At 48.8% G+C, this 27,693-nt stretch overlaps 1 protein-coding gene across 3 annotated transcripts in view; it reads left to right on the forward strand.

The window, feature by feature from the left end:
• Positions 1 to 27,693, forward strand: part of COL26A1 (collagen type XXVI alpha 1 chain) — a 196,138-nt gene that overhangs the window by 99,055 nt on the left and 69,390 nt on the right. For 2 of the 3 annotated variants that reach the window (XM_078439961.2, XM_078439959.2), the window contains one exon: positions 6,319 to 6,422. In XM_078439961.2, the coding sequence (XP_078296087.1) occupies positions 6,319 to 6,422 (104 nt within the window). The remainder of the gene's footprint in view (positions 1 to 6,318; positions 6,423 to 27,693) is intronic. The other variant, XM_078439960.2, reaches the window with a different exon arrangement.

Consider the following 27,693-nt stretch of genomic DNA (forward strand, 5'->3'; position numbering starts at 1 on the left):
TCTTGTCTTTTTCTGTTTTTTAGGAGAGAGAAAGAGGGAGAGAGCGAGAGGGGGAGAGGGGCAGAGGGAGAGATAGAGTATTTTTTTTTAAAGTTTATTTATTTTGAGAGAGGGAGAGAGCAAGAGAGCGTGCAAGTTGGGGCATTTATTTAATAGACAGTCCTTGAGTTTGGGAAGCCCAAGATCAAGGTTATGGAGCAGAGAAGATCAGCATTGGACTGGTAGGCTGAGTAGAGAAAATCTGCCCTCCCCCATGGGGGTGAGCGTCATCCAATCCGTTGAAGGCCTGGACAGAACACAAAGACAGAGGAAGGGCCCATTTACTCTCTTCTGGAGGCATCCATCCACTCGCACCCTTGGACATCAGCACTCCTGGTCCTTGGGTCTCGGGACTCGAACTAGGACTTACACCCTCGGCCCCCTGGGCCTCCCTGGGAGCCACGCCACAGGCTTTGCTGGGCCTCCAGCTTGCAGATGGCAGATTATGGGACCGCTCAGCCTCCATCGTTGCGTGAGCCAACTCCTATAAATAAATCTCTTTCTGTACGTCTCCATGTAGGCCAGTGGTTCAGCTGCTCTGGAGAGCCTAATACAGCTACTGTTTTCAATTATACTAATGGTCGTGAAGCTATTCCTGGGTATCAGTTGCCCCTCCCGTCTATGAAGCCCTCCCCAATACAGCCTCATCTGCTTCATCTTCTATAGTCACATCAATAAGTAACTGATAGGGGGCGCCTGGGTAGCTCAGTCGGTTGGGTGTCCGACTTCAGATCAGGTTGTGATCTCATGGTTGGTGAGTTCGAGCCCCGCATCGGGCTCTGGGCTGACAGCTCAGAGCCTGGAGCCTGCTTCGGATTCTGGGTCTCCCTCTCTCTGCCCCTTCCCCCCCCGCCCTCCTCAAAAATAAACAAAAAAAAAAAAAAAGAAAAAAGGAAAAATAAAATAAATAACTGATAAGAGGAAATGCAAATCAAAGCCACAATGCGATTATCACCTCACACCTGTTAAGATGGCTACTATCAGTAAGACAAAAGATATAGGGGGGCACCTGGGGGACTCAGTCGGTTAAGCGTCTGACTCTTGATTCCGCTCAGGTCGTGATCCCAGGGTCATGGGATCGAGCTCCGCGTTGGGCTCCACACGGGGCATGGAGTCTGCTTAAGATTCTCTCTCTCCCTCTGCCCCTCTCCCCTGCTTGCTCTCTCTCTCTCAAATAAATAAATAAATAGTATTAAGCTAAACACTAGATTTATGTATTTTACTGCATGTAAATTGTACTTTAATAAAAACATTCCATTCCAATGTGAGGCATGAACTCCCCGCTTCGCTTCAAAGCACTTAGCGCTGCCCGTGCTTATACGTTATATAACGTATAACGTCATCGCGTGTGTGCTGATGTGGCAGAGAGGACCCGTGCTTGCATTCCCATTGTCTGGCACATGGCAGGCTCTTGGCATGTACCTGCTGAGTTCACGGATGAGTGTCGGGTTCAAACCAGTCTCTGTGCAAATTGCTGTGGGGGGGGCTCAGGTGGGAGCCTGTGGACGCTGGCCAGGAGCGGGGGTGCTTCACAGAGGAGGACAGGACATTTGAGTCATACCCTGAAGGCTCTTGGGAATTTATCTCAGGCAGAGTAAAGGAGGAAGGGCAGGTAGACAGAGGGGCCTGCACGTGCAAAGGCCCAGAGGCAGGAAGAGTGGGTTGTGCAGCGGTGGTAGGAGCCCTGGCTGATGGTGGCAGGCAGGAGGAAGGGAGCATAGAAGGTAGGAGCGTCTTCTTTACTGACCTAAAGAGCTTAGTCTGTGGGAGCCATGGGAGGTTTTGAGAGAGGGCAGTCACGAAATTGGATCTGCGTTTTAGAAAGATCACTGGGTTTGCAGAGTGGACCTCAGTGGAAGGGCTGGGCGGGGGGGTGGGGCTAGCCCAGCCTGTGCCCAGGCTGTGAACACTCCTGCTGCCTAGGGCGGTCAGGTGAGACCTGAGGGCTGGTGAAGCAGCGCCACCTACTGGTGCTCCTGGACTTCACAGGCCGTCTGGTTCCTTCTGGTTCCTTCTGGTCCCGGAGTGGGGGACAGGCCAGCCCATGGCCCACAGAACCGAGGGCAGAAAGACACCCTCTCTGGAGCGGGAGCGTTCCCTCTAGTTCAGAGCCCGAGATCAGGATCTTGTGCAGGGAGGAAAAATGTTCCCTCGAACGAACACAAATTGTAGTTTCTGCTACCTTGCAGCAGCGTGACCTTGAGAAAGTTACTTAATTTCTCTGTGCCTCAGTTTCCTCATCTGTAAATTAGGATTAGTAACAGTATCCACCCGTTGAGATTGTTATGAGCTGGCGAATGTAAAACACTCGGAACAGTGACTGGAGCGTGGCGAACACTCAGAGCTCTTACGAGATTTATTCTTGTGTTATCATCATGGTCATTTGAGGCGTGGACTGAGGGATGCTTGGTGCATTTGGATGGCTCACAGGCTGGAGGGTGGAATGATATTCCATTGTGTGTATACACACCGCAGGGCAAGGGCCAGCGCTCGTGGCTAAGCAGGCCGACTCCCTGACCGCAGTGGGGACGGCCGAAGGGCGTGGGCCAGGAGGAACGAGGTCAGATCTGCACTTTGCAAAGCCAGCATCTATGCACCCCTCCTGCTCTGGGCGCCTTGCATACGCACCCTCCCAGAAAGCCTCACGCCCCTCATCCTGGTCTCCATGGAGTCCTCATGAGTAACGTGTGCAACTCCATATCAAGAGTTGGGGCAGAGCCCGAAGCCCGGGTCTTGTGTCCCCGCCGCCCAGGGCTCCATCTACCCCATGGCGCCGAGGTTATAGGAGGCACCCCGTTCGTGGCATCCGCTGCGCTTGGCTGGATGCGAGCAGCAAGTAACTCGACCCTTTTCCTGCCTTGCACGTCTGCCCCGGGGAGTCGGGGGGGGGGGGTGGGTTCCATAGCTTTGCTGGTCCCTCTCAGCAGGAGCACCAGTCTCGTTCCAGGAATTGATTTAAAAACTGTCATCTTTTGGGGCGCCTGGGTGGCGCAGTCGGTTAAGCGTCCGACTTCAGCCAGGTCACGATCTCGCGGTCCGTGAGTTCGAGCCCCGCGTCAGGCTCTGGGCTGACAGCTCGGAGCCTGGAGCCTCTTTCCGATTCTGTGTCTCCTTCTCTCTCTGCCCCTCCCCCGTTCATGCTCTGTCTCTCTCTGTCCCAAAAATAAATAAAAAAAAAACGTTGAAAAAAAAAAAATTAAAAAATAAATAAATAAAAAATAAAAACTGTCATCTTTTATCTAAATTAAAGCTTCCTCCCTCTCCTGGCTGGGCCTCGCTTCAAGCTGGGAGATCTGCAGCAGGAAGGCGGTGGGAGTGTTGAGGGTGTGAAAGCACGGGAGTGCACGTGCATGTGAGCATGTGTGAGTGCGAGAGCACGTGAGAGGGTGTGTACGTAAGTGTGTGTGTTTATTACAACCTACAGAACCTACAGACCCCCTGCCCCCACCTCCACCCCCGCCGCCCTGTGGCAGTGTTTCCGGGAGGCAGTTTTGAGTCCAAAGGTCTGGGTCTGCTGTCCTGGTCCCAGCATGCAGACCCCTGGCCCCTCATTCGAAGTTTCCTGCCCCTGGCTGCACACAGCCTCACCGCCCCCCCTTCCACCTCCAGGGGGAAGCTGGTTTGCCAGAACGTTCATGAAACATGAGCGAGAAGAAATTTTTTTTTTTAAAGAGAAATTAGTGTAACAGGATTGTTCAGATTTAGTGCAGGGTTTCTGAAATTTGAGACGTGACTCGTGTGTTTTCCTGTCAACAGGGCATCTCGAAACGTCACGCCTGCTGCTACCAATTAATTCATAATTTTCCCATTCACCGATTAAGTTGCTCGGTGTCAGCAGATCCGGATTTTGTGAACTCACGTAGCTCTGTTTTCAAGAGGAAGTTGTGCGAATGAGATCGAGCAGCAAAGTTATAATGATGCATGGAAATCGAGTAGTCAAGCCAAATTTATCCCCTTGTGAAATTGGGTCCTATGTTGTGTGTGTGTCTGTGTATGTGGTAACATTATGTTAGTTTCAGACGTATAGTATTTGACTTGATATTTGAATATGTTGCCAAATGATCACCACGATAATTCTAGCTAACATCTGTCACCACACACAGTTACAAAAATTATTTTTCTAGTCCTTTTTTTAAGTTTGCTCATTCGTTTTGAGAGAGAGAGAGTGGACACACCGGAGAGAGGCAGGGTAGGGCGGAGAGCGAGAAGGAGAGAGAATCCCAAGCGGGCTCCACACCGTCAGTGCAGAGCCCGACGTGGGGCTCGATCCCACAAACTGTGAGATCGTGACCTGAGCTGAAATCAAGAGTCAGATGCTTAACTGACCGAACCACCCACATGCCCCTCCACCCCAAGATGGATGGGAACTTGAAGATCTACTCTCTTAGCGACTTTCCCATATTCTACTCAGTGTTATTAACTATAGTCACCCTGCTGTACATTACATCCCAAGACTTGTTAATTTTATGACTGGAAGTTTCTACCTTTTGACCCCCTCCATCCATTTCGCTCCCCCCTCCCCTGCCCCAACTCGGGCAATTGTGTCTGTACTCTGTACATATGACCTTGTTTTTTAATTTTTCTTATATTCCACATATAAGTGAAATCGTACAGTATTTGTCTTTCTCTGATGTATTTCACTTAGCATAACGTCCACAAGGTTCATCCCTGTTGCCGCAAATGGCAAGATTTCCTTCCTTTTTATGGCTGATATTCCATTTGTACATATATGCACCACATTTTATTAGCTGTTCCTCTATCGATGGACGCTTAGGCTGTTGCCCTGTGTTGGCTGTTGTACCTCATGCTGCAGTGGACACGTGGGTGCAGGTAGCTTCTCGAATTCGTGTTTTTATTTTCCTTGGAATAAATCCCCAGAAGTGGAAGTGCTGGATCACATGGGAGTTGTATTTTCAATTTTTAGAGGAGCTGTCAGCTGCCACACCAATTTCCACGGTGGCTGCACCAATTTACATCCCCACATGAGGGGATGCATGAGGGCTCCCCCTTCTCCACATCCTCGCCAACACTTGTTGTTTCTTGTCTTTTTTTTTTATTATTATTATTTAAGTTTATTTATTTATTTTGAGAGGGAGAGAGGGAGAGGGCGTGAGCAGGGGAGCGGCAGAGAGAGGGAGAGAGAAAGAACCCCAAGCAGGCTTTGCACTGTCAGCGCAGAGCCTGTCGCGGGGCTCGAGCCCACAAATCGTGAGATCATGACCTGAGCCGAAACCAAGAGTCACTGAGCCACCCAGGCGCCCGTTTCTTGTCTTTTTGAAGACAGCCATTCTCACCTCTGGGCGCGCTCAAGGTGATATAGCTCGTTGTGGTTTGGTGGTCTCTTTTATGTCTCAGAGTTTTGCAAAATAGTATCAAGCTTACTTGCAAGAAAAAGTTCACGACTGCAGGAGTGTGAAGTTTTACTGTGGGACCCACCGCACTTTGTGGGAGTTTTCTAGGGCTGCGAGGGTCCCACAATCGGATTGCGAGTTTTCGTTCACGTGTCTCTATCATCCGCTAGGCTGTGATTTTCTCGAGGATGGGACTCAGTTTTATCAGTCGGTGACCACAGGATTCCGTGTAGTTGGCGCTCCTATGTATTCATACGTATTCATTGGATGAATCAACTGAAGAAATGACTGGGAAAGAGTGTTGGAATTCAGTAACTTCGGGGTGGTTAGAAGTCATGCACGTTCTGATATTTTTCTTTCCCTTATTCATGATCTTGGTCCGTGTCTTAGCTCGGGCCGCCGCAGCAAAATATCACGGGCTGGGTGGTTTCAACAACAGAAATGTGTTTTCTCAGATGGCCACCTTCTCGCTGTGTCCTCACATGGCCTTTCCTGAGTGTGAGCACAGAGATCTCTCTCTGTCTTCCTCTTCTCCTAAGGCCACCAGTTCTAAGGAATTAGGGCCCCATCCTAACGACCTCATTTAACTAATTACCTCCTAAAGACCTTATATGCAAATACAGTCATATGGCAGGGTGGGCAGGGCTTCAACATATGAGTTGTGGGAACGCAGCTCAGTCCATGGCTGACATTTTCCCACCCTAGGTGGCCACGCTTGGAGACCTGCAGGAAGGCAGAGCTGAGGAGGGACTTTATAATGCACCCAGCACAGAGAGGGGTGGTCACTTACCCGGGGCCACACAGCCAGTGGGCACAGAGCTGGGATGATGGACTCCACTACCCAGGTGGCTCCCAGAGCCCTGGGGCTGGGGCTGGGGGGCGGGGGTGGACAGGCGCTCACACTCTCCTGATGCTGCCCTTGTGTTAGTTACAGGACTCTGATCAGACCCACATACAAAGTGTCCTACCGCACGGTGACGGTGCTGGAGTGGAGATGCTGTCCTGGCTTCACCGGGAGCAACTGTGATGAGGGTGAGTCTGCCAGGGTGTGTGTGTGAAGGGGGGGTGGGGGGAGTCCAGGCCAAACGGCTAGGGGAGGGGCACTGGGTGGGCCGGGCCGTGGAGTTCTGCCGGTGGGCACCGAGGCGGGGTCCCTGTGTGCCCCAGTCGGGTGCAGGATGGAGGCGAATTCTGAGCCCTATAGCCTGGGGGAGGGGATTCGATTTGCCGCCTCTTTCTTCTGCTCTGGTGGGTGGGGGGTGGGCAGGGCTGGCCACCGGGTCTCTGAGCAGGTGCAGCTGAGAGTTCACCAGCCTTGGAGCCACGTCTGTTGTAGAATGAGGCAAACTGACCTGGTGGCCGGTGAACTGATTGTCCTGCCCTTCTGTCCCCGCTCCCGAGGGAGGGTGGGAGGAGAGGGCCCGAGCTGGGGCCTTCCTTCCGAGCCCCTGGACCGGGTCCCAGCCTGCCTCTGCAACCCGAGGGGGCCAGATGGCAGCACTCAGGTGGGTCGGGGAGGGATGACAGCAAATCCCCACCGCGCTCATGGCCAAGGAAGGTGGGTTCTGCCCAACCAACAGGTTCGCAGCCCACCTCGTTCCCACGCTAGCTGGTCGGTCTGGAGGCTCAGGGGCCAGTTTTGCATTTGGGAACGGTGGCTTTCTACGACATTGACTTTCTGATAAAATTATTTTCTGTCATTTTTTTTTATCATCCAACTTACTGATTTTTTGTTTTACATATATGCTTTTATAAGTTAGGTGATAATGAAGTTATGGTAAGTTATAATATGTTAGGAACATGCTCTCACTGTAAACTGCCTAAAATTCTTTGGGTTGTAAATAATAACGTAACAGAAGTAGCAGGAGTAATAATGATGACGATGCTTCAGGGGGCCTGTGGCCCAAAGCGGAGCTGCGGGAGGGGGCCGGGAGGCAAAAAGGGTCCAGTGGTACCGCCCTTCCTGACTTACAAGGCACCTGATCCTGGGAGGGGAGCTGGCCCACACTTGGGGGTGGGGCATAGAGCTGCTGTGGGTCTTTCCTTGGAGAGGAGCAGGAGGGGGCCGAGCGGTGGGGGGAGACCAGGCTCCCCGAGGTGAAATTGGGGGTGGCTGGACCGCGCATACTTGATGTGAAAGACCACGGTTCACATCAGGTGCCTGGTTGAGTCGGAGGCCCTCAGAGCCAGGATCTGGATTTACTTCTCTTGTCAGTGCCACGGCCATGGGGAGAGACACCTGGTCCCTCCCACTGAACAGAGCAGTCATGCTGTCTGGATTCTGCAAGGAGCCGGGCAGGCAGGGGTTTCTAGGGACGTGATTGATTTACCCTGAAGTAACTAACTGAGTTTTCAGTGACCAATAAAACGAGCAACGTTGGGCTCATACAGAGAAGGGCCCCTCTCTCTGCTCATCTTTAGAGGCCTTTGCTCAGCATTGGGAATGCTTCGGGCCCTTCTCTAAACTCCCAGAGCCCCCGATGCCCCCCTGGCCCCCATCGTTGCCTTAGCTGACTGTAACCGTGTGTTTTCATGTCTGCCTCCCCCAACTGCTGCTCACCACCCTGCAGACTGTGTGTTTCTTCTAAGGGTAACTGAGCCCGAATAGGGCCCCTTCCTCCCTCTCCTGGAAACCACTGCACTGCCTAAGCATGTACGTTTTTCACCTCTTTTTGTGTTCTCCTTACTAAAGGGATGAACTAGTAAACGAAGCGTAAGCCTCAGAACATCTGAGTTCGCAATCTCACGCAGATAGAACACGAGCATGTGTGTGACAGAACTCATTAAGGTAACCAGCAGAACAGCAAAAGGGATTCAAAAGGGGATTCGAGAAACTGATATAGATGCGACGGGGGAGGGGGCCCAGACCACCCTTAGGTCTGATAATCCACTGGGAGAACTCATACAGAGCCGAAGAGCTCTTGCCTTCACAGCTTGTGGTTTATTACCGCGAAAGGTACAGATTCAGATCCTCAAAGGGAGGACACCCATGGGACAGGGACCAGGAGGGGTCACACCCAGAGCTGCCAGGTGAGGTGCAGACAGCCGTTAAGTTCTCCCAGCACATGTAAAACAAGTTGACCAAAGTGTGGTGACCAGACGCTGGGAGAGACCTAACCCCGTATTTGCCCTATAGGAGCAATGGTTCAACATTTGCTCATTCAGAACCATGGTGACTTTAGAGAACACAGCTAAGGAGAATTAGACATGTCTAAGTGTCTGTAACTATAATAGGTATATATCTGGAAATGTTTTTTCCTTATTACAAAAGCAAGCACACGTTCAGTGTAGACAAGATAAAAATACCCAGAATCATGCCTCTCAAGGTAACCTTGAACCTCACTTTGGTGAAAAGCCTTCAGACCTTTTTTCCTGTGCTTTCATGTCAGTTGGACGCTTTCGATAACTTTCTTTTTCACATAAGTTACCATGAATGTTTATCCGTGTCGATAGATAGCTTTCTGCAGCAATATTATTAGTGGCTGTAAAATTTGGGTATATACTTTCTTAACTGAACCCCTACTACAAGATACTGAAGCTGCTCCCAAGTTTTAAATTATTGCTAACATTACTGTAAACATCTTTTTTTTTTTCTGAGATAAAATTTACATTTTGCGATTCATTCGTATTGTGATATGTGTATCAGTTAATTCATTTGTATTGCTGGGTATTATCCTACTGTATAAATAACCACAATTTTATTTATGTATTGTCCTGTGGATAGATCTTTGGGTTGTTTCTAGTTTTTGGCTTTAAGAATGACACTTCTGTGAACATTCTTGTAATATCTTTCTGTGGATATATGTCTTTATTTCCCTTGGGTAAATCCCTGCAAGTGGAATTGCAAAGCGGTGTTGTACATTTAGCTTTATAGGAAAGAGCCGGACTGTTTCCCACCACTTCCAGTTGCTCCACATTGTTGCCAACATTTGGTGCTGTCAGCCTTTTTAATTTTAGCCATTCTAATGCGTCTGAAATGGTCTCTTGTTGTGATTGTAGTTTGCACTTCTCTGTTGACTAGTGATGTTGAGCATCTTTTTGTATGTCTATCTGATGTACTTACCAGCCATTCTTATAGTTTCTTTCGTGAACTGTCTGTTCAGGACTTTTGCTCATTTTTAATTAGGTTGTTTGACTTCCTAAGAAATAGCCAAATGGTTTTCCAAAGAGGTTTTAATATTTCACAGTCCCATAAGCAAAGCGTGTTCCAGCTGCTCCACATTCTTGCCAATATTTGATGTGTTAGTCTTTTTTGATTGTAGCTGTTGTAGTGGGAATGAAATGGAACATAGTTGTAATTTCTTCTTTTTAAAGACTGCTTTGACCACTCTAGTTCCTTTGCATCTCCATAAAAACTTCACACAACCTACCAATATCTACAAAAAAAAAAGTGTTTGTTGTGATGGAGAGTAGGATTGTGATGAATTTATAGACCAACTTGGGGAGAAGGGGTACCTTAATAATGAGTCTCCTCATTCATGAACATGGTATAGATTTTCATTTATTTAGGTCTTTAATTTTCAGCTTGTAGAGTAGAGGTATTGCTTGTTGCTCATTAAGTTTATTTCTAAGTATTTTGTATTTTTTGTGCTTTTTTAAAAAAAAATGGGATTGCTTTAGGGGCACCTGAGTGGCTCACTTGGTGTAATGCTCAACTCTTTATTTTGGCTCAGGTCATGCATTGGGCTCCACACTGAGCATGGGGCCTGCTTAAGATTCTCTCTCTTTTTCCTGTGCCCCTCTGCCTTGCTCACACTGTCTTTCTTTCTAAAGAAAAATGGGATTGCTGTTTAAATTTTCATTTCGTAATTGTTTTCCTGCTAATATATAGAAATATATTTGATTTTTAATATTGACTTGGTATCTAAAAACCAGGCTAAATTCACTTATTAGTTCTATAGCTTATTTATGGATTTCTTTGGGTCTTCTGTGTAATCTATTATGTCCTTTGTGGATAAAGATATGTTTGCTTCTTCCTTTCAAATATTAATGCATTTTGTTTTATTTTTCTTGCTTTATTGGACTGGCTAGAACTTCTGGTAAGATGTTAAACAGAAGTGGTGAGAACAGATATAGTTGCCTTGTTTCTGATCACCGTGGGGTAAGTTCTCCATTTCAGTATGAAGTATGCTGGCCACAGTAGATTTTTTCATATATGCCATGTATCAGATGAGAATAGTCACTTTTAGTCTTACTTTGTTGAGACTATTCATCAGGAAGAGGTGCTGAATCTTGTCAAATGCTTTTTCTTCGTCTATACTGGGGTGATCGTTTTTTAAATTCCTTTATTTTGTTGATGTGGCAAACTACATTGACTTGGAATACTAAATCAACCCTTTGTTCTTGGGAATAATGTTATTATTACTGGGATCCACCATATTTGGATGCACTATTCATTTTTACATTCCTGTATTTGATACTTCTCTGTAATTTTCTTTCCTTATAATGTCTGTCAGTGCTTTGGTTATGAGGATTATGCTGTTCTCGTAAAAAGAATTGGGACATTTCCCCTCCTCCTGTATTTTCTAAAAGCATTTTCTTGTGAAGCTGATACTACTTTTTCCTTAAATGGTGAATAGAATTCAACATTTACATTACATGTGGACCTGTCAGTTTCTTTGTAGGGAAGGTTTTGATAACAAATTTGTTTTCTTTAATAGACATAGAGCTATCCAGGTGTTCTGTTTGTTTTTTTTTTTAATGTTTATTTATTTAGGGGAGAGGGGGGATGGAGGAGCAGAGAGAGAGGGAGACACAGAATCTGAAGCAGGCTCCAGGCTCTGAGCTGTCAGCACAGAGCCTGACTCGGGACTCGAACTCACGAACCGTGAGATCGTGACGTGAGCTGAAGTCAGACGCTTAACTGACTGAGCCCCCCAGATGCCCCAAACAGGTTATCTTTTTAACAGGTGAAGGGAGGAAAAAAATCTTCTGTTTATCCTAAGTTATCATTTCTGGTGATCTTTGTTTCTCCTAGAGCTCTGAGGTTCCATCTGGTATCCCTTTTCCTCAGCCCCAGGAAGTTCTTTCAGTATTTCTTGTATTGCAGGTCTGCTTGTCGTGAATTCTCTCTACTTAAATATGTTTTTTCGATACCTATTTTGCCTTAATTTATTTTTAATAATCAATGATTTAATTGACTGGCAAAATACACAGAACATAAAATTTACCATTTTAGCCATTTTAAAGCATATAATTAATTCAGTGATTTTAAGTATGTTCACAGGGTTTTACAACCATCACCACTATCTAGTTCCAGAACTTTTTTATCCCTCCAAAGGGAAACCCTATACCTCTTAAGCAGTCATTCGTCATTCCCCTCTTCCTTTAGCCCTTGGCAACCACAAATCTGCCTTCTGTCTCTATTGATTTCCCTGTTCTGGATATTTCATATAAATAGAATCATGCAATATGTGGCCTTTTGAGTCTGACTTCTTTTACTTAGCATAATGCTTTGAAGCTTCATCCAAATTGTGGGCTATATCCAAATAATGAATAATATTCCATTATATGGATAGACCACATTGTGTTTATTCATTCATCAGTTGATGGACATTTGGGCTGTTTCCACCTTTTGGCTGTTGTGAATCAGGCTGCTGTGAACATTCATGTACCAGTTCTGTTTGAACACCTGTTTTCGATTCTTTTTGATATATACTTAGGATTGGTATTTCTGAGTCATATGGTAATTCTGTGTTAAACTTGCTAGGAATGGCAAAACTTTTTTCATAGTGGCTCTCCCATTTGATGTTCCCATTCCGTTGTACAAGGGTTACAATTTCTTCACATCATCTCCAATACTTCAGTGGTTGAATAATATTTTCATTGAGTTCATAATTCTGGGTCGATGATTTTTTTCTTTCAGTGCTTTAAACAGACTGGTTATTCCATTGTCTTTTCGCATCCATTGTTTCTGGTGAGACATCTGTTGTATTCATTTTGTTGTTTCTTTTCTGGAATGTGTCTTTTTCCCCCCTCTGGTTGTTTTTAAGATTTTTCTTTATCCTTGTCTTTTAGCAGTCTGACTATGATGTTATCAGGTAAGATTTTCTTAATTCTGTTTGGGCTTCTTTGAGCATCTTGGATCTATAAGCCAATGAGGTGTGTGTGTGTGTGTGTGTGTGTGTGTGTGTGTGTGTGTGTTGTTTTAACCAAATCAGGAACATTTTGTTCATTATTTTTTGAAGTATTTTTTTCCCCCATTTTCTCTTCTCCTCTGGGGATTTCTCAGATGTTAGATTTCTTGATATTGTCACTGAGACTTTGTTTTTTCCCTCTTCTTCAGTCTAGATAATGTCTTATTATTTTTATTTATTTATTTATTTATTTGAGAGAAAGAGAGAACACGTACAAACATCGGAGGCGCAGAGGGAGAGGGAGACAGAGAATCCTAAGAGAATCTTAATCCAGTGCAGGGCTCAGTTCCACAAATGTGAGATCATGACCTGAGCCAAAATCAAGTGTTGGGTGCTCAACAGACTGAGCCACCCAGACACCCCCAGTCTAGATAGTTTCTATTGATCTGTTCTCAAGTTCATTGACTCTTCTGATGTCCGCAATCTTCTGTTAAATCCATTTCAGACACTGTCTTTTTCAGTTCTAGAATGTCCATTTCTGTGTCTGTGTGGTTTATAGTCCCCTGATAAGATTTCTCCATCTATTATTCACTTATTATGATCATAATTTATTTTATGAAATGGAATTTCTATATAATAACTACTTTTGAAGTCATTTGTCTTCTATTTCCAAACCTGGGTCATTTTAGGATTTGTTTATATTGACACTTTCCCTTGGACTTGGGTCTCAACTGCCCCTGTCATTCTTTCCGTGTTAATAACTTTTGCTTATATATTGGACAGTTTGAATGATATGTGGTGGCGATTCCGGTGTCCTTGAAGAATGTTGATTTTTGTTCTAGCAAGCAGTGAAATTACTTTAAATTTGGGAGGCCTCGGTTTTTACACTTCGTTGGGTGGGTATGTAAATCCCTTAGACCTGAAATATAGTTTTTACTCCTCAGGTTTGGCCTTTCTGTGGTTTCACAGGCAAGCCCTAGGTGGAGATATTCAAGCTCCAAACGTGGAGAGACACAAACGCTAAATCATCGCCCTTCTCTTGGGCAGAGGCTGATATCTCTGCTCAGCTTTTGTAACCTTCCCACTGTTGTTTTCTGCTCAGCTCCTTGGAATCTCCCCTACCCCCACATGCACAATTCAGGGGTCAGCCAAGGACTTCAGGGGAGTTCGTACACAGAGTTTGGGGCTCTCTGCTCTATTAGCTTGTTTCTTATTAGATTTCTTCCTTCACTTTCCAGGTCCTCTGGCAGCCTTAAGCCTAAACAACTGCAGGTTTTGACTTAGGTTCCGGCCGCCCTACACCGCCTGAACTGAATCTTTCCCTCGGGGGAAAAGCCATGTAATGTAGCAAGTTCTGTTTTCTTTTTTGCAATGGTTGACTTCCTTCGGTTTCTGCTGGGCTTTTGTTGCTCTCTAGGGTTTTCAAATAATTGTTTAAAAAATTATCTAGACTTTATGATCTTTTTTTAAATGTTTATTTATTTTTGAGAGAGACAGAGCGTGAGCAGAGGAGGGGCAGAGAGAGAGGGAGACACAGGATCTGAAGCAGGCTCCAGGCTCTGAGCCATTAGCACAGAGCCTGACTCAGGTCTCGAACCCACGGACCGTGAAATCATGACCTGAGCCGAGTCAGACGCTCAACGGACTGAGCCCCCCCAGGCACCCCGAGGCCCTGTAATCTTTACCTGTAGTTAGTCTGGTACAAGCTCCTCCATCAGAACCAGAACAGAAACTTTGTGACCATCTTTTCAGTTAAATCTGTGTCAACACCTTTAATAATTTCTTTAGGACCAATCCCTGTGCAGAACTGTTGGGTATACATGAGGGGCGTAGGTCAAGGCTTTGAATCATACTGCCAAATTAGCCCCTGGAAAGGTTGCTGATTACACTGTTGCGGACAGACTTGAGAGATTCTGGGTGTGGGGGCAGAAAGTATTTTCACCATCTGTGTCTCCTTGTGCTGGCCAGCATAGTGCCTGCCCTTTAGTTGGGATTCTGGCAGGGCTGTTGACTGATGCTGCACCTGGACATGATCTGGGACATGATCAAAGGAGTCAGCATTAAGCACGGGACACAGTACCATTGCTTTACCCCTAGATTTAATTTAAAAAGTAGTTCCTTAACCTACATTCCACCAGGAGATATCCCTCCACTTAGCTCAATTGGCTGGAAGCAGAGGTGACTTCATCACCTTTGTCAACGTCATATCATCACATCATTATTTCTCACCTTTGAAATGGTATTTCACGCTTTTTGTTTTTAATGTTTATTTATTGTTGAGACAGAGAGAGACCAAGCACGAGCAGGGGAGGTTCAGAGAGGGAGGGAGACACAGAGTGTGAAGCAGGCTCCAGGCTCCGAGCTGTCAGCACAGAGCCCGATGTGGGGTTCCAGCTCACGAGCTGTGAGATCATGACCTGAGCCAAAGTTGGACACTTAACTGACTGAGCCACCCAGGCACCCCTACACTTGATTTTTTAATTTTTTTTTAATTTTGATTTATTTAGTTTTTTAATGTTTGTTTATTTTTGAGACAGAGAGAGATAGAGCGTGAGTGGAGGAGGGGCAGACAGCGAGGGAGACACAGAATCCGAAGCAGGTTCCAAGCTCTGAGCTGTCAGCACGGAGCCCGATGTGGGGCTCAAACCCATGAACCATGAGATCATGACCTGAGCTGAAATCAAGAGTCGGACACTTAACCAACTGAGCCACCCAGGTGCCCTGGTACTTCATACTTTAGAAAGGGCTTTTGGTCGTGCTGTTCTATTTTTCTGTGGTATAGATGCTGATATAGACAATGTAGGTGTCTCCCCTCCCAAATTTGTATGTTGAAACCTATTCCCCGATGTGATAGCGTTAAGAGGAGGCCTTTGGGGGTGATTAGGTCATAAAAGAGGCCGCAGAGAATATCCTTCCCCCTTCTACCACGTGAGGAGGCACCGAACCAGGAAGCTACTAGCCCTCACTAAACCCCAGATCTGCCGACACCTTGATACTGGACTTCCCAGCCTCTGGAACAGCGAGAGGCAAATGCTTGTCGTTTATGAGCCCCCTGGTATATGGTACTTGGTTGTAGCGGCCCACACAGACTGCGACAGATGCAGAAGCTGAGGCTCAGAGATGTGAAGAGTCTTGGCCAAGGTCATCCAGCTGAGGAGTGGCTGACGCAGAACTGGAACCTGAGTCTTCTGTTCCTGCAGAAGTGCTCTTCACTGTAAGCCACCGGGACCTTTGAGGTCTTGGGAAATCCTACTCAGAGTTTTCCCAGCGCCAAGGAACAGGTCAAGGTCAGCAGGACTCTTGGGCGGCTTCTTTCCGAAATACCTAAGCGGCCCGGTTCCCGGCGTTTTCGGGCCCAGATCTTACGCGGTGTCGTGGAGGAGGTTTGCCATAAAGTTGATAGACTCGACCATCAGGAGATACGTTTAACGCAAGCAGGGGGAGTTTTCCCTTTTGTTTTGCTTTGTTTGTTTCAGCTGGAATCCTAGCCAGGACAGGAAATGAAGTCCCTGTGCTTCCATACGGGCAAGGGCAGGCCCGGGACGAGGTGGCTTAGCAAGTGCATGCGAGCGTCGAGCTGATTGATTTGAGTCCAAGGTGGTGCTGACATTTTACCCCTGGCTTGAGCTCTGTGTGTGAGCGTGTTTGTGTTTTGAATGGCTGAGCGTTCAAAGCCGGGAGGCGTTCTCTTGGGATAAGGCTGCTGCCTCCTGGCCGGTCTGCAGAGCTCAGCATTTTAGGGAAACGATTCTCAGTGCATCTGATGGTGTTTCCGAGACTTGCCTGCCATGGCTGCCATTGAAGGGAGGGGCAAGCAGGTAGGGCCGTGTATTCAAATTAGCTGAGGACCTGGAAGGTTCCAGGCACCGCGTGCTAGATGCTTGGGTCACACTGCTGGAAAGCGGACTTGGGGAGCTCCCAGGTGTGTGTGTGTGTGCAGGGGCCAGAGGAGTAGGCAAATAACCCCAGTGCTGTGAAATGAGGGCTTTGCTAAGGTGTGTTTGATTTGCGGTGGGACTCATGGAAGGTGAGCATTAGGGAGGGGTCTTCCTCAAGCTCAAGGCCTGGCCCTCTGGATCCAACTTGGCTCACTCTCTCAGGACTCCACTCTGCTGGGAGCCTCTCTCTCTCTCTCTCTCTCTCTCTCTCTCTCTCTCTCTCGGATGGTCCGTCTCTCTCACCCACGGGTTCCTTCCCCATCAGCACATGAACACATCAGGCGTGTCTTATCTTTAAGAAAACAATCTCGTTGAATCTGCATCATCCTTCAGTCACCACCCGGTCTTGAGCTTCCTTTCTTGGCCAAGCTTTTTGGAAGATCATGTGTGTGAGATGTAAGGTTCAGCCGGTGGATGTACCATTGTCCCCATGGTATAGGTGAGTGAGTGAGGCTTAGGGAAATGTTGACTTTTATGCCAGGCCCTGCTGGAGCCCACGGGAGAGATAGAAGCCGAGTGAAGGTGCCATGGTCATTGCTGGCTGAGCTGGAGAGAACATTCCACGGGGCCTGACCCCTCAGTCGCTTCTAACACCTGCCTCGTCCCGGCATTTTTGGTAAACTTTAGCCTGGTTGGGAGGACGAGCTGAGGGCCTGTTCCGTTCAGCATCCGCGCTTGTTCTCAGCTTCAGCAGACAGCGCGGCCTCTCCGGTGAGATTCTGGGCTCTCTGACACGCCGTCCCAGCCTGGAGTGGTTCCAGCCGTCGGGATGGGTTTTTGTTGCCAGACAAGCGTCTTTCCGCACCTCCCATCATGCTGTGTGGGGCTGTAAATATCCACAGATGTCACCTGCCTCTTCTTTTTCTGGAAGGCGCTTGCTCGGGGACTGGCCCAGGTCACAGGCACATCATTCGGCTGCCGGGCTGTCTGCACATCCAGAGGGCTCTCAGCACTTACCTTGGCGGCTTCTTCTTTGCCCATGGGCATTTCACAGGGGGCGGCAGGAGCCAGAGTGGTGCCTCAGGAGATGATTGCAAAGCTCGTGAGTTTTCTGAGATCCTTCTGAGACCCACGACCTTAATGGAGTCCTTTTCCGAAAAGAGGGGTCCAAGCCTCTCAGAGGTCAAGGACAGCCCACAACCAACAAGCCAGAGGTGGGCTCATTGGACCAGGCATTTCTGGGCTAACGCCTGCTCCTATTCTGATCCTAAGCTCAGTGTTTTCCAGAAAGGGAGCTTGTGGGGAAAAGCTCCCACTCCCACCCATCGTGGCCTGAGGAGATCAAGTCAGGCCACGTGGCCAAAATCATGTGAATACAGAAACCGGGGAGGCCAGAGAGCTGTCAAGGTTTGGGTTCCCCAGGACGCAGGCTCTGGAAGGCAGATGTGTGGGGGGAGGTCTACTAGGGGTACGTTGAGGGTCAAGACCCGTTATGGGAAGGGAAACAGGGTGGATGGAGCAGCATGAGATTTGGGGCTGCAGTGAAGGCCCCAGCCCACCCCATGGGAGCTCTGAGGTGGGGTGACCCTTGTTCCAGAGGAAGAGTCGAGGGCCAAGTGGTTGGGCCTTCATAGCCTTGAGTTAGCTGACGATTGGATGTGGCTGCCCAGAAAGGGTCATGACCTCGGGTGAAGACACTGTCGTCACTGAGGCAGTTCCCCCTGAAAGGGCTGACAGAGGCGAGCTGCCAGCCCAAAGCTTCCCGGAAGCAGCTAAGGGTGAACCCTGAGTCTTGACCCCTGAGGCTGCCTGGCCGGCATAGCCTCCACAGTGAGGGTCTTAGCTGCTACTTGACTGTACCTTGTGTTGTCTTCCATATGACAGGTCGCAGAATTCGTGATCCAGTCGATGGGCAGAACTGAGTTCAAATCCCGATTCCTTTGCTTCCTTTCGGCTTCAGGTGACCCTTGGAAAGTTGTTGGAACATTGAGCGTTAGCTCTCATGCCTACAAAACAGGCCAAAGCCTGCTACCTCGCAGGGGTGTGGTGGAGACAGGCACAACGCGCCCTCCCTGCTCAGGAAGTGGTATCTATTGCCAGTGTCCAGGGGGGAGAAGTAGATCGGGACAGGAGAACGCAAGTTCCAGCCGAACAGCAGACAGTTCGTTCTCACCATCCAAAGTGGGGTAGCAAAAAGTCGGGGCGGGCCTCTCGGAGGAACTTGAGGGCTGTGGGGGAGATCCTGACCCTGTCAGTTTTGAGACATCACGCTTTCTGCAGTGCCTCCCTGTGGTCTGTATCTGCACCCCCCCCCCCCCCCCAACTTGGAAACAACGAGGCTGGTCTGGCGGCTCCTGGGATGGCAGGGCAGGGCCTGATGACCCCAAGGGCGGCTTGGATTGGGAGGGCAAAGGGGACTCAGGGGATGCCAGGGAACATTCTAGATCCCCTGCATTTCTGGTCCTCTCCCCTTGCATCGGGAGCTTCGCTGGGACCAGACACACACAGAGGAGCGTTTCTACCTGCAGAGCTGATACAGTGGTGACTCTGAGGGTGCTGGTGGTCTCGAGGGGGTTCAGTCCCAGGAGACCCTCATTCTGTAGCTTCTGGTGCTTTTCCAGCCCCAGCCTCCCTGGCAGGTGGCAGAGGGTTTGCTGAGTCTTTGCCTCCAGCCCTCGACCGCCGAGGTGACATCTCAAGGCTGACGGTGGAATGTGGGCAGGGGCCGGATGGCCTGGTGGGTCTCCCCAGATCCCCCTGCCTCCAGAGAGGCTGTGGTCGCAGCCCCCACCCAGAGGTACCTGGGTCCTTATGTCCTGGGTGAGTGCTTCCGTTTTTTCAGACAGCCGCTTCTGTGTCTCCTCGGAGCCTCACCCCGAGCCTCGTGCCTGCGTGTAGGTCTGCTGAGTGCCCTCCCCCGTCGTACAGTGTCTCTGCTCTCTCTTGCTCAAGGGACTCAGTTTCCCCAGTCCTTTTCCAGACCAGACAGGCCCCTGTGGCCTCCAACCTTGCCATCCGTTCCCAGTTCTCCCGGCCCGGAGCGCTGGTGCGTGGGCTTCAGTCTGTACCCGATTTGCCGTTGGGGCTCCGTTCAGACATTTTCCTTCCAATGCCACGTGACTGACTAAAGCCAGCCTGGGGGCCACTGGGAGCCCAGAATGTTCTCTCTTCCCTCCCCCACCACCGCCCCGCCTTTAACAGAGTCGCGGCCCCTCGGCCCTGGGCTGGTGGAAGGGGAGGGGAGAGCTCCAGCTTCCCCGGCCAGCCAGCACACCGGCCCCTTGACATCCTGTGCAGAGTATGGAGAAGTGCGTGGTGGTAACATGAGGCCTGAGGCCCCTTCCCATGTAACCGGAAACCCATGGACAGAGTGTGGTGGATTTACACGCAGGACACGCAGGACGGAGACCGGAATCTCACGTCCCCGAGGGCTCCCACGTGGCCTCCCGGAGTGCGAGCATGAGCCAGGCCGGCTGGCTCAGGGCAGGGGCACCGTGCGGCACCACACCGGGCCGGTGGCTTTCCGCCCAGCTGACCACCCTCCTCCTTCCCGTTGTCATGTTTTGCCGGCGGTGGCTCCCTTTTCCAGCTAGAGCTCCCAGCACTGGGATCCGGGCGTGGCTGCTGAATCCTTCTCTGTACCCCTTGCCTGCCAGGACGGCGGAAAGACCACCGACTTCAACCCGGGCGAAGGGTTGAAGTCCCGCTTCCCCGTACCTGTTCTGTAGGCAAGTCACTTCCTCTGTCTGAACCTCAGTGAAGTGGGCACAGTGTATACTGTCTCGCGTTGTATATCAAATGAAGTGAATAAAAAGTACCTGGTGTGACGACAGCCCGTGGCACACAGTAGGTCCTTAACGCGTGGTTCTCGTGACTTAATTTGCTCCTTACTTGCCCAGTGCTAAGCACAATGGTATTAGAAACACACATTGACTGATTTTGGTGTCTTCCTTTCTAGAATATGGATGCTTAGGACCAAAATGAATTGTAAAACTGAGGTTATGTCCTGGCGTGTGTGTGTGTGTGTGTGTGTGTGTGTGTGTGTGTGTGTAAGAGAGAGAGACAGAGAGATAGAGAGACAGACAGAGAGACAGAAGATATAGTTTATCTCTACTTTTTTTTTTTTTTTTTTTTTTATCCTAGTACCACATAGGACTTAGGTCCATAGGTTCAGGGGGCACGAGGGGCCACAAAAGTGGGCTGTCCCTGGCTTCCAGTGAGCCTGAGCAGCCCTGACTGGCAGAGGGCATCAGGAGCCCCGGGCCCGAGGGCCAAGGTGAGTGACCTTGCCTGCGAAGGTTCTCTCGGGGATTTGAAGCTGGGGTCAGACTCCCCTTTGAGGCGGCCGATCAGCACCAGAGATGCTGTGAGTGGAATCTGGGGGGCGGCGGGTGGTAGGGACAGAGCCTGGGGTGGGTGTGAGGCCAAAAGTCGTGGCTGTTTCCGCCCGCGTAAGTCCCTTACCTGTTGGCTTCTCCTCTGGAAATGGGGCTCTAGTAATGTTTCTGCTGGAGAGGGGTGCCTTTGTGGTGTGCAAGCCCGCGGCTCGCGCTCCCCTCAGCGGGGCTCCCGGCTGCCTCAGAGCAAGGCCGTGTAACGACCCTGAGCTCTGGTTATTGTAAACTTGCCGCAGAAGGAGGCACACCTTCCCATGATGTCATGTCTAGACGCCCGGGTCAGGTATAAATTATGGAGACAAAGTAGCATGTTCAGTGGTTAACTGTAAAACTTTAACGAGAGGTTTCTGTGGCTCGAACATGTGTGGGGAAGGCTGTTCTGGGAGGAGGAGGAGAGGTGGCTCACTTCGCGTTTCACTTCCTCTCCGGCCGTCTGCAGGCCGTGAGGCAAGGCCCTTAAGCCTCAGCAGAGACCCTGGTCTCGGGTGGCCGCTTCCTCCAGAGCGGGAGCTCCGTCCTGCTGAGCCGGGTGGACCTTGGGCAGGTCACAGCCTCACAGGGCCTCAGTCTCTTTATCTGTAAAATGGGGGCGGGGGATAGAATCTTCCAGCACAAATATTTCCACGTCCCGATCCTCTACGACCTGGCAGAGGGGATCAGTAGACACGCACGTCGAGCAGAAGGAATGCCTTTCTGGGTTTCAGACCTACCTCCTGGGGCTGTGGGGCTGTGGAATGTGGCAAGACAGAGGACGTCTTCATGGGCTGTGAAGAGCCGTGCCGACGGTGAGGGGCCTGTCCTGGAAATCCTGGAGTCTCCTCTGGAAAGGGCCAGCAGCCAAGCCAGCCCCAGTGGAGGGGACATCTTTGGGGAAAAGGAGGTGGACACTGTTCTGGTTTGTCTTTCTGACACCAGAGACGCCGTTCCCACACTGATTCTCCAATTCTCTGACACCAGCTGGGAGTCCAGCCCTTTGGTTCGGTTCTGACACTGATTACCTGGTACCAGCACAGACCCCTCTAGGGAAAGGGCCACAGGACTGCCCCCCACTTCGGATGCCGGCTACGAACAGGTTCCCCAGGCTTCCCCACACTTCTGCCACCCTGCTGACTACAAGTTCGTAGGTTCCCACGAAACCCCCCTCAAGGTTTATGATTCACTAGACTGACTCCTTCAACTCAAGAGAGTAATTATGCCTGTGGTTTTATCAGAAGGGATGCACTCAGGAACAGCCAAATGGAATGGGGCCAAGGATGGGGGAAGGGGCGCAGAACTCCCGGGCCCTCTCTGGGCGCACCACCCTCCCAGCACACCGTTGCGTCCGCCGGCCCGGAAGCCCCCGAGCCCCGTTGTTATCGAGTTCCATCACCCAGGCACGATGGATGGCATCGTTGGCCAGGAGTGACTGAATCAATCTCTGAACGGAATGTGCCAACCCCCTCATCACGTGGCTGGTTCCTCTGGGGACCGGCCCCCATCCTGAAGCCACCTAGGGCCCCACCAAGAGTCACCTCGTGAGCATGAACCCAGGTGTGGGCTTGTTCTGAGTAACAAAAGATGCTCAGTCTCTCAGGAAATTCCGAGAGTTTGAGGGGCTCTGTGCTAGGAACTGGGGATCCGATACAGATATTTTGTTATACCACAGACACGAAGGCCCTCCGAGCTGGGGTTGGATGCCGTGGAGTATGCTGAAGATGCCCACCTTGGGGCCTTAGGCTTGAGCCACGAAGAGCTCTGTGATCCCAGTATCTGTGGGTCGGGCTGTGCTCCTGACGCCACAGGAACATGACCCCCGGGAGACCACAGAGCAGCTGGGATGAAGACGTCCCTTCCCTCGGCCAACCGTTCCACCACCACATCGCATTTACGGGGTGCCCACGTGCTCGAAGGAGCCCAGAAACACTGCAGGCTGTGGCGCAAAGCCTCGCTGTCCCAACTGGAGTGTCCGGGCCCCGCTGGTCCCTCAGGTTGTGGAGATAGCGCATTTGGCCCCGGGTCCCCTGTTCCCACAAGAACCTCCTAAATGTTCTTCACGACCAAGCCATTGCCTGGGGCTTTCCTCAAGAGGGGCTGCATTTCCTGATGTGGAGGTGGAATGTTCCAGAATCCCCGGTGCCTTGCTCTGCTTAGTTATTTATTGCCTGGGCCTCTCACTCAATGCTTCTCTCACCGGCTTGGGATTTTCTTCTTCTTTTTTTTCTTAATTGCCTACGTGCGTATCTTCTCAGCTAGTCCATCAGCTGCCCGAGAGTTGGAACTTTCTCTGTCGCTTTTTGGTCTGCAAGGACCACCCCCCCCCCCCCCACCAGAGGAGAGGAAAAAATGGGGGTTCGGAGCCTCCAGACCTATAGGCAAATCTGACCTCTCCATCAGCTATGAAATTTTGGACAAGCAAATGATTTCCGTGAGCCTCAATTTCCCCTATCAATGAAATGGGAATATTAATGCTTACTTTGCATGGGGTGTTGGGAAGTCTGGGGGCTTCTGGAAGGTGCCCGACTCAGTGTGTAGCACCTGGTGAGCACCCAGGGCATTACATGATTAGATGAAGATTGATGGCATAGTCAGTGACCAGACTGGGTCCTGGACCAGAAACCAGGTATAGCCTTTCTGGATTGCCTTGTATCGCCTTATCTCACTCGCTAGGGGAGGATATGGGTGAATAATTGATTAGAATGTGGGGTTGCTGCGGCCCACACTGGGATTGGGCCCGGGCGTGATGAGAAGCAGGTGGAACCTGGTTGGTTTCGCAGCAGGATAGTCTCCATCCAGAGACCAAGGGCAAAGGGCGGATTTGGGGGCCATTTGGTCACAGGGTGGGTCAGGGAGAAGGGCATGTCTGTGTGTGTATCTTCTGCGTTGTGAGTATCTGTGTTGTGTCTGTGATGTGTGCATATAGCACTGAGTGGGGGTTGTGTATATCATTCATATATTTTGTTTTTCAGATTTTTTATTAAAATATTTTTTTTAAACGTTTATTCATTTTTGAGAGACAGAGAGAGACAGAGCATGAGTGGGCAGGGGCAGAGAGAGAGGGAGACACAGAATCCGAAGCAGGCTCCAGGCTCTGAGCTGTCAGCACGGAGCCCAACACGGGGCTCGAACTCACGAGCCGCGAGATCATGACCTGAGCTGAAGTCGGACGCTTAACTGACTAAGCCACCCAGGCGCCCCTAAGATTTTTTAAAATGTTTATTGATTTTTGAGAGAGAGAGAACGCAAGTGGGGTAAGGGCAGGGGGCGTGGACAGAGGATCTGAAGCGGGCTTTGTGCTGACAGCAGAGATCCTGATGCGGGGCTCGAACCCACAAATCATGAGATCATGACCTGAGCTGAAGTCGGACGCTTCATCACTGGGGCCACCCAGGCACTGCCGTTGTTCGTGTATTTGTAATATGAGTGTGTGTGCATGTGCGTGTGTGCGGATGTATCGTCTGTGTGATGGGTGTGCATGATGGAGGGGGTGTATGTTAGCATGTGGATCGTATGGTATTGTGTGTCAGTGTGATATATATGAATTATGTGTGCAGTGTTTGTGCCTGTGTGTTTGTGTGTGCGGTTTATATACACGTGTGGTACGTGTAGATGAGTGTGTAGTGAGCCCTCGGTGACGTTCTCTTGGGCTGGTGAGATTCTCCTGAGATAGTATGTCCGTGGAAGTTCGTATGTGGAAGTTGGACATCTGGCCACCTGCCTTCTGGAAGCCGAGTGGGAGAGGGGGCACTGAGTGGGGAGCGTCGTGACCGCATTTAACCTGTGCAAGCGTACGAACTTGCACTTAACCTGTTGTTTTCGCTGTGGTTCTCTCTGTGGTCCCTGCTGTCCTTCCGTCATGACGTCCCTCATTTTCCCTCCCTGGAGGGTAAGTCTCCGATTTTCTGCCTGAGCGGGCGGGCGGACCCAGAGACCTTCCTCCTTACAGACTTTGAACTTGTCCTGTTTTTAGCTCCCTTCTTGAATCTTCCCTGCTACTGTTGAGGGGAGGGGCGTTCTGCAGCCACGAAAGAGCTTCCCGCTGCCCTTCCCGCTGCCGTCCCTGCCGCTGACGTAGGACTCTTGGGTCAGCAGAGTCAGCTCCCATTCATCCATTTGTTTTCGCAGTTTCTGTATTTCTGCCTCCTGGTGACTCCCTTCTGTTTTCTTTATCCTTGTCGGTGTATGACTTTAAAAACCCCAACTCACTCTGTCACTTTAGTGGGGAGGTTTCAGGAGAGTGTGGTGGCAAATGTGCACCTGTCTGTGCCAGAAACAGGTGAGCGGGGGGACGTGTCATGTCCCTCTGCGGAGGTCACAGCACAGGGCACTTTGGCTCCACAACACTTGGTACTTCTTACCATCATAATGGTCAAATTAATTTCCCCTTTTAAAGTTTATTTATTTATGTAGAGAAACAGAGAGAGAGAGAGCGAGTGCACACATGTGTGCATTCGAGTGGGGTGGGGGCAGAGAGAGAGGGAGAAAGAAAATCCCAAGCAGGCTCCCTGCTGTTAGCGTAGAGCCCTGCATTGGGCTCGAACTCATGACCTGAGCCAAAATCAAGAGTCATATGCTTAACCAACTAAGCCACCCAGGCGCCCCTAAAATTAAACTCTTAATTTAAAAAATTTATATAGGGAATATTTCAAACTTAATGGAAAGTACATTAAACACCCCATAAGATACTTATGTACCCATCACTGAGATTAAACAACATTATGCCATATGTGCTTTGGGACAGTTTTTTTTTCTTTAACTTTTTATTTTAAAATAGTTCAGGACAATGTATTTTTTTGTTTTTTTAAAATGTTTATTTCTTTATTTATTTACTTATTTATTTTGAAAGAAAGAGAGAGAGTGGGGTAGGGGCAGAGGTCGGGGGGTGGACAGGGGATCTGAAGCAGGCTCTGTGCTGACAGCAGTGAGCCCGACCTGGGGCTCCCACTCACGAACCGTGAGACCATGACCTGAGCCAAAGTTGGATGCTTAACTGACTGAGCCACCCAGGTGCCCCAGAACAGTGTATTTTAAAGACATAAAATGTCACAGGTATGGCTAAAGTCAGGGACAGCAAAGCTGTAATATATTGTATAAGTTATTAAATGTATTCATTTATGTCTATAAATAATATATACAACTATGTGTTTGAAATTTTGTGGACACCATATTCTGCTGAATTCATCCTTTTACAGTTTGCTTTTTGACTTAAAGTATTTGTGAGATCTATTCCTATTGACTCTTTAACCTCTAGCTCATCTATTTTAACTGCTTTACAGTGTTCACCAGCATGAATATACTACAGTTTTATTTATCACACCCGTTCCGAAAGACATATTGTTTCCACTTTTTCACAGTTATGAGCAGAACTGTAGGGAATACCCTAAGGCCCTTGTGCACACGAGCAAATACTTGCCCAGACGGAGAAGGTTTATCTTTAACTTTTCTAGAATTTGTCAAAATGCTCTCCAAACTCATTGTTCCAAAGTTGGCTCTACCCGTAGTGCACACAAGTTCCCCGTTGCTCTCTATGCTAGCCAATATGCAGTGTTACCAGCCATGACTTTTTGTACCTAATGGATGAAAAATTGTATATCATTTTGAGGATTTGCAGTCCCCTAATATGTCTGAGTTTCAGCTCCTTTCAGTTGTCGTTTGTTCAAAAATCACTGTATCCAGCAGTGATACTTGAACAATAGTTCAGTTGGGTATAAAATTCTAGGTTGACAGTTATTTTCCCTCTGTACTTTGGAGACATTATTGCATTATCTTCTGGCCTCTATTGTTGCTGTTGAGAGATCCACTGAAGATGTTTTGGAGATAATTCAAATTTTTTCTTTGGTTAGTTGTCTGTCTTTCGTGTTCTGCAAATTATTGTGGCTTGTCTAGATATGAATAGATTTACTTCTCTGGTTGGGACTCACTGTGATGCTTGACTCCTTGAATTGATATATGAAGATCTATGTTTTCAAATCAATTCCAGAAAACCCCAAGCCATTATCTCTTCAAATGTTGCCATTTTACCATTTTGTTTATTCTTTGTAGACAGAAAGAATCTGCATCCTTTTTTTTTAAATTATTTTTTTAATATTTTTTATTTTTTATATTTGAGAGACAGAAAGAGAGAGCATGAGCAGGGGAGGGGCATACAGAGGGAGACACAGAATCTGAAGTAGGCTCCAGGCTCCTAGCTGTCAGCACAGAGCCCAATGTGGGGCTCGAACTCATGAGCAGTGAGATCATGACCTGAGCTGAAGTCAGACACTTAAACGACTGAGCCACCCAGGCGCCCCTGCATCCTTTTTAAAAATGTTTATTTATTTTGAGAGAGGTAGCATGCAAGTGAGTAGGGGAGGGGCAGAGGGAGAGGGAAAGAGAGAATCCTAAGCAGGCTCCATGCTGTCAGCACAGAACTGGACGTGGGGCTCAAACTCACAAACCATGAGATCATGACCTGAGCCTAAATCAAAAGTCAGATACCTAACTGACTGAGCCACCCAGGCACCCTGAAAGAATCCACATTCTATTCTCCATGTCTCTAAACCACTCTTTCTATTTTGTGTGTGTGTGTGTGTGTGTGTGTGTGTGTGTGTGTGTGTTCCGCTTTTGCATTTGGGGTAATCTGGCTTTGTTTTTATTAATCTTACCCTCAGCAGTGTCCAATATGCCTCTTGACCTGTCCATTTAACTTTTATATTTTTAATTTCTATAAGTTATATTTACTTATTTTTCATTTCTGTCCTATTTTCAACTCCTCCTCTTAACTCTTTAATGTTTTAAAACAAACTTACTTTATGTACATTTCCTATTTCCTCTCATATTGGAATTCTGTATTTTCAGGTTGTTGGGGTTCAGTCTTCCTCTGTCTTATTTACTCTCTCACTCATGGCAGCTTATTTCCTTGTTTGTTTTGCAAGGTTTTTTTTAAGTTTATGTATTTATTTTGAGAAAGAGATAGAGCATGATCAGGGGAAAGGCA

Source organism: Panthera onca, chromosome E3, assembly GCF_046562875.1.
Source record: "Panthera onca isolate mPanOnc1 chromosome E3, mPanOnc1 haplotype 2, whole genome shotgun sequence".
Lineage (NCBI taxonomy): Eukaryota > Metazoa > Chordata > Mammalia > Carnivora > Felidae > Panthera > Panthera onca.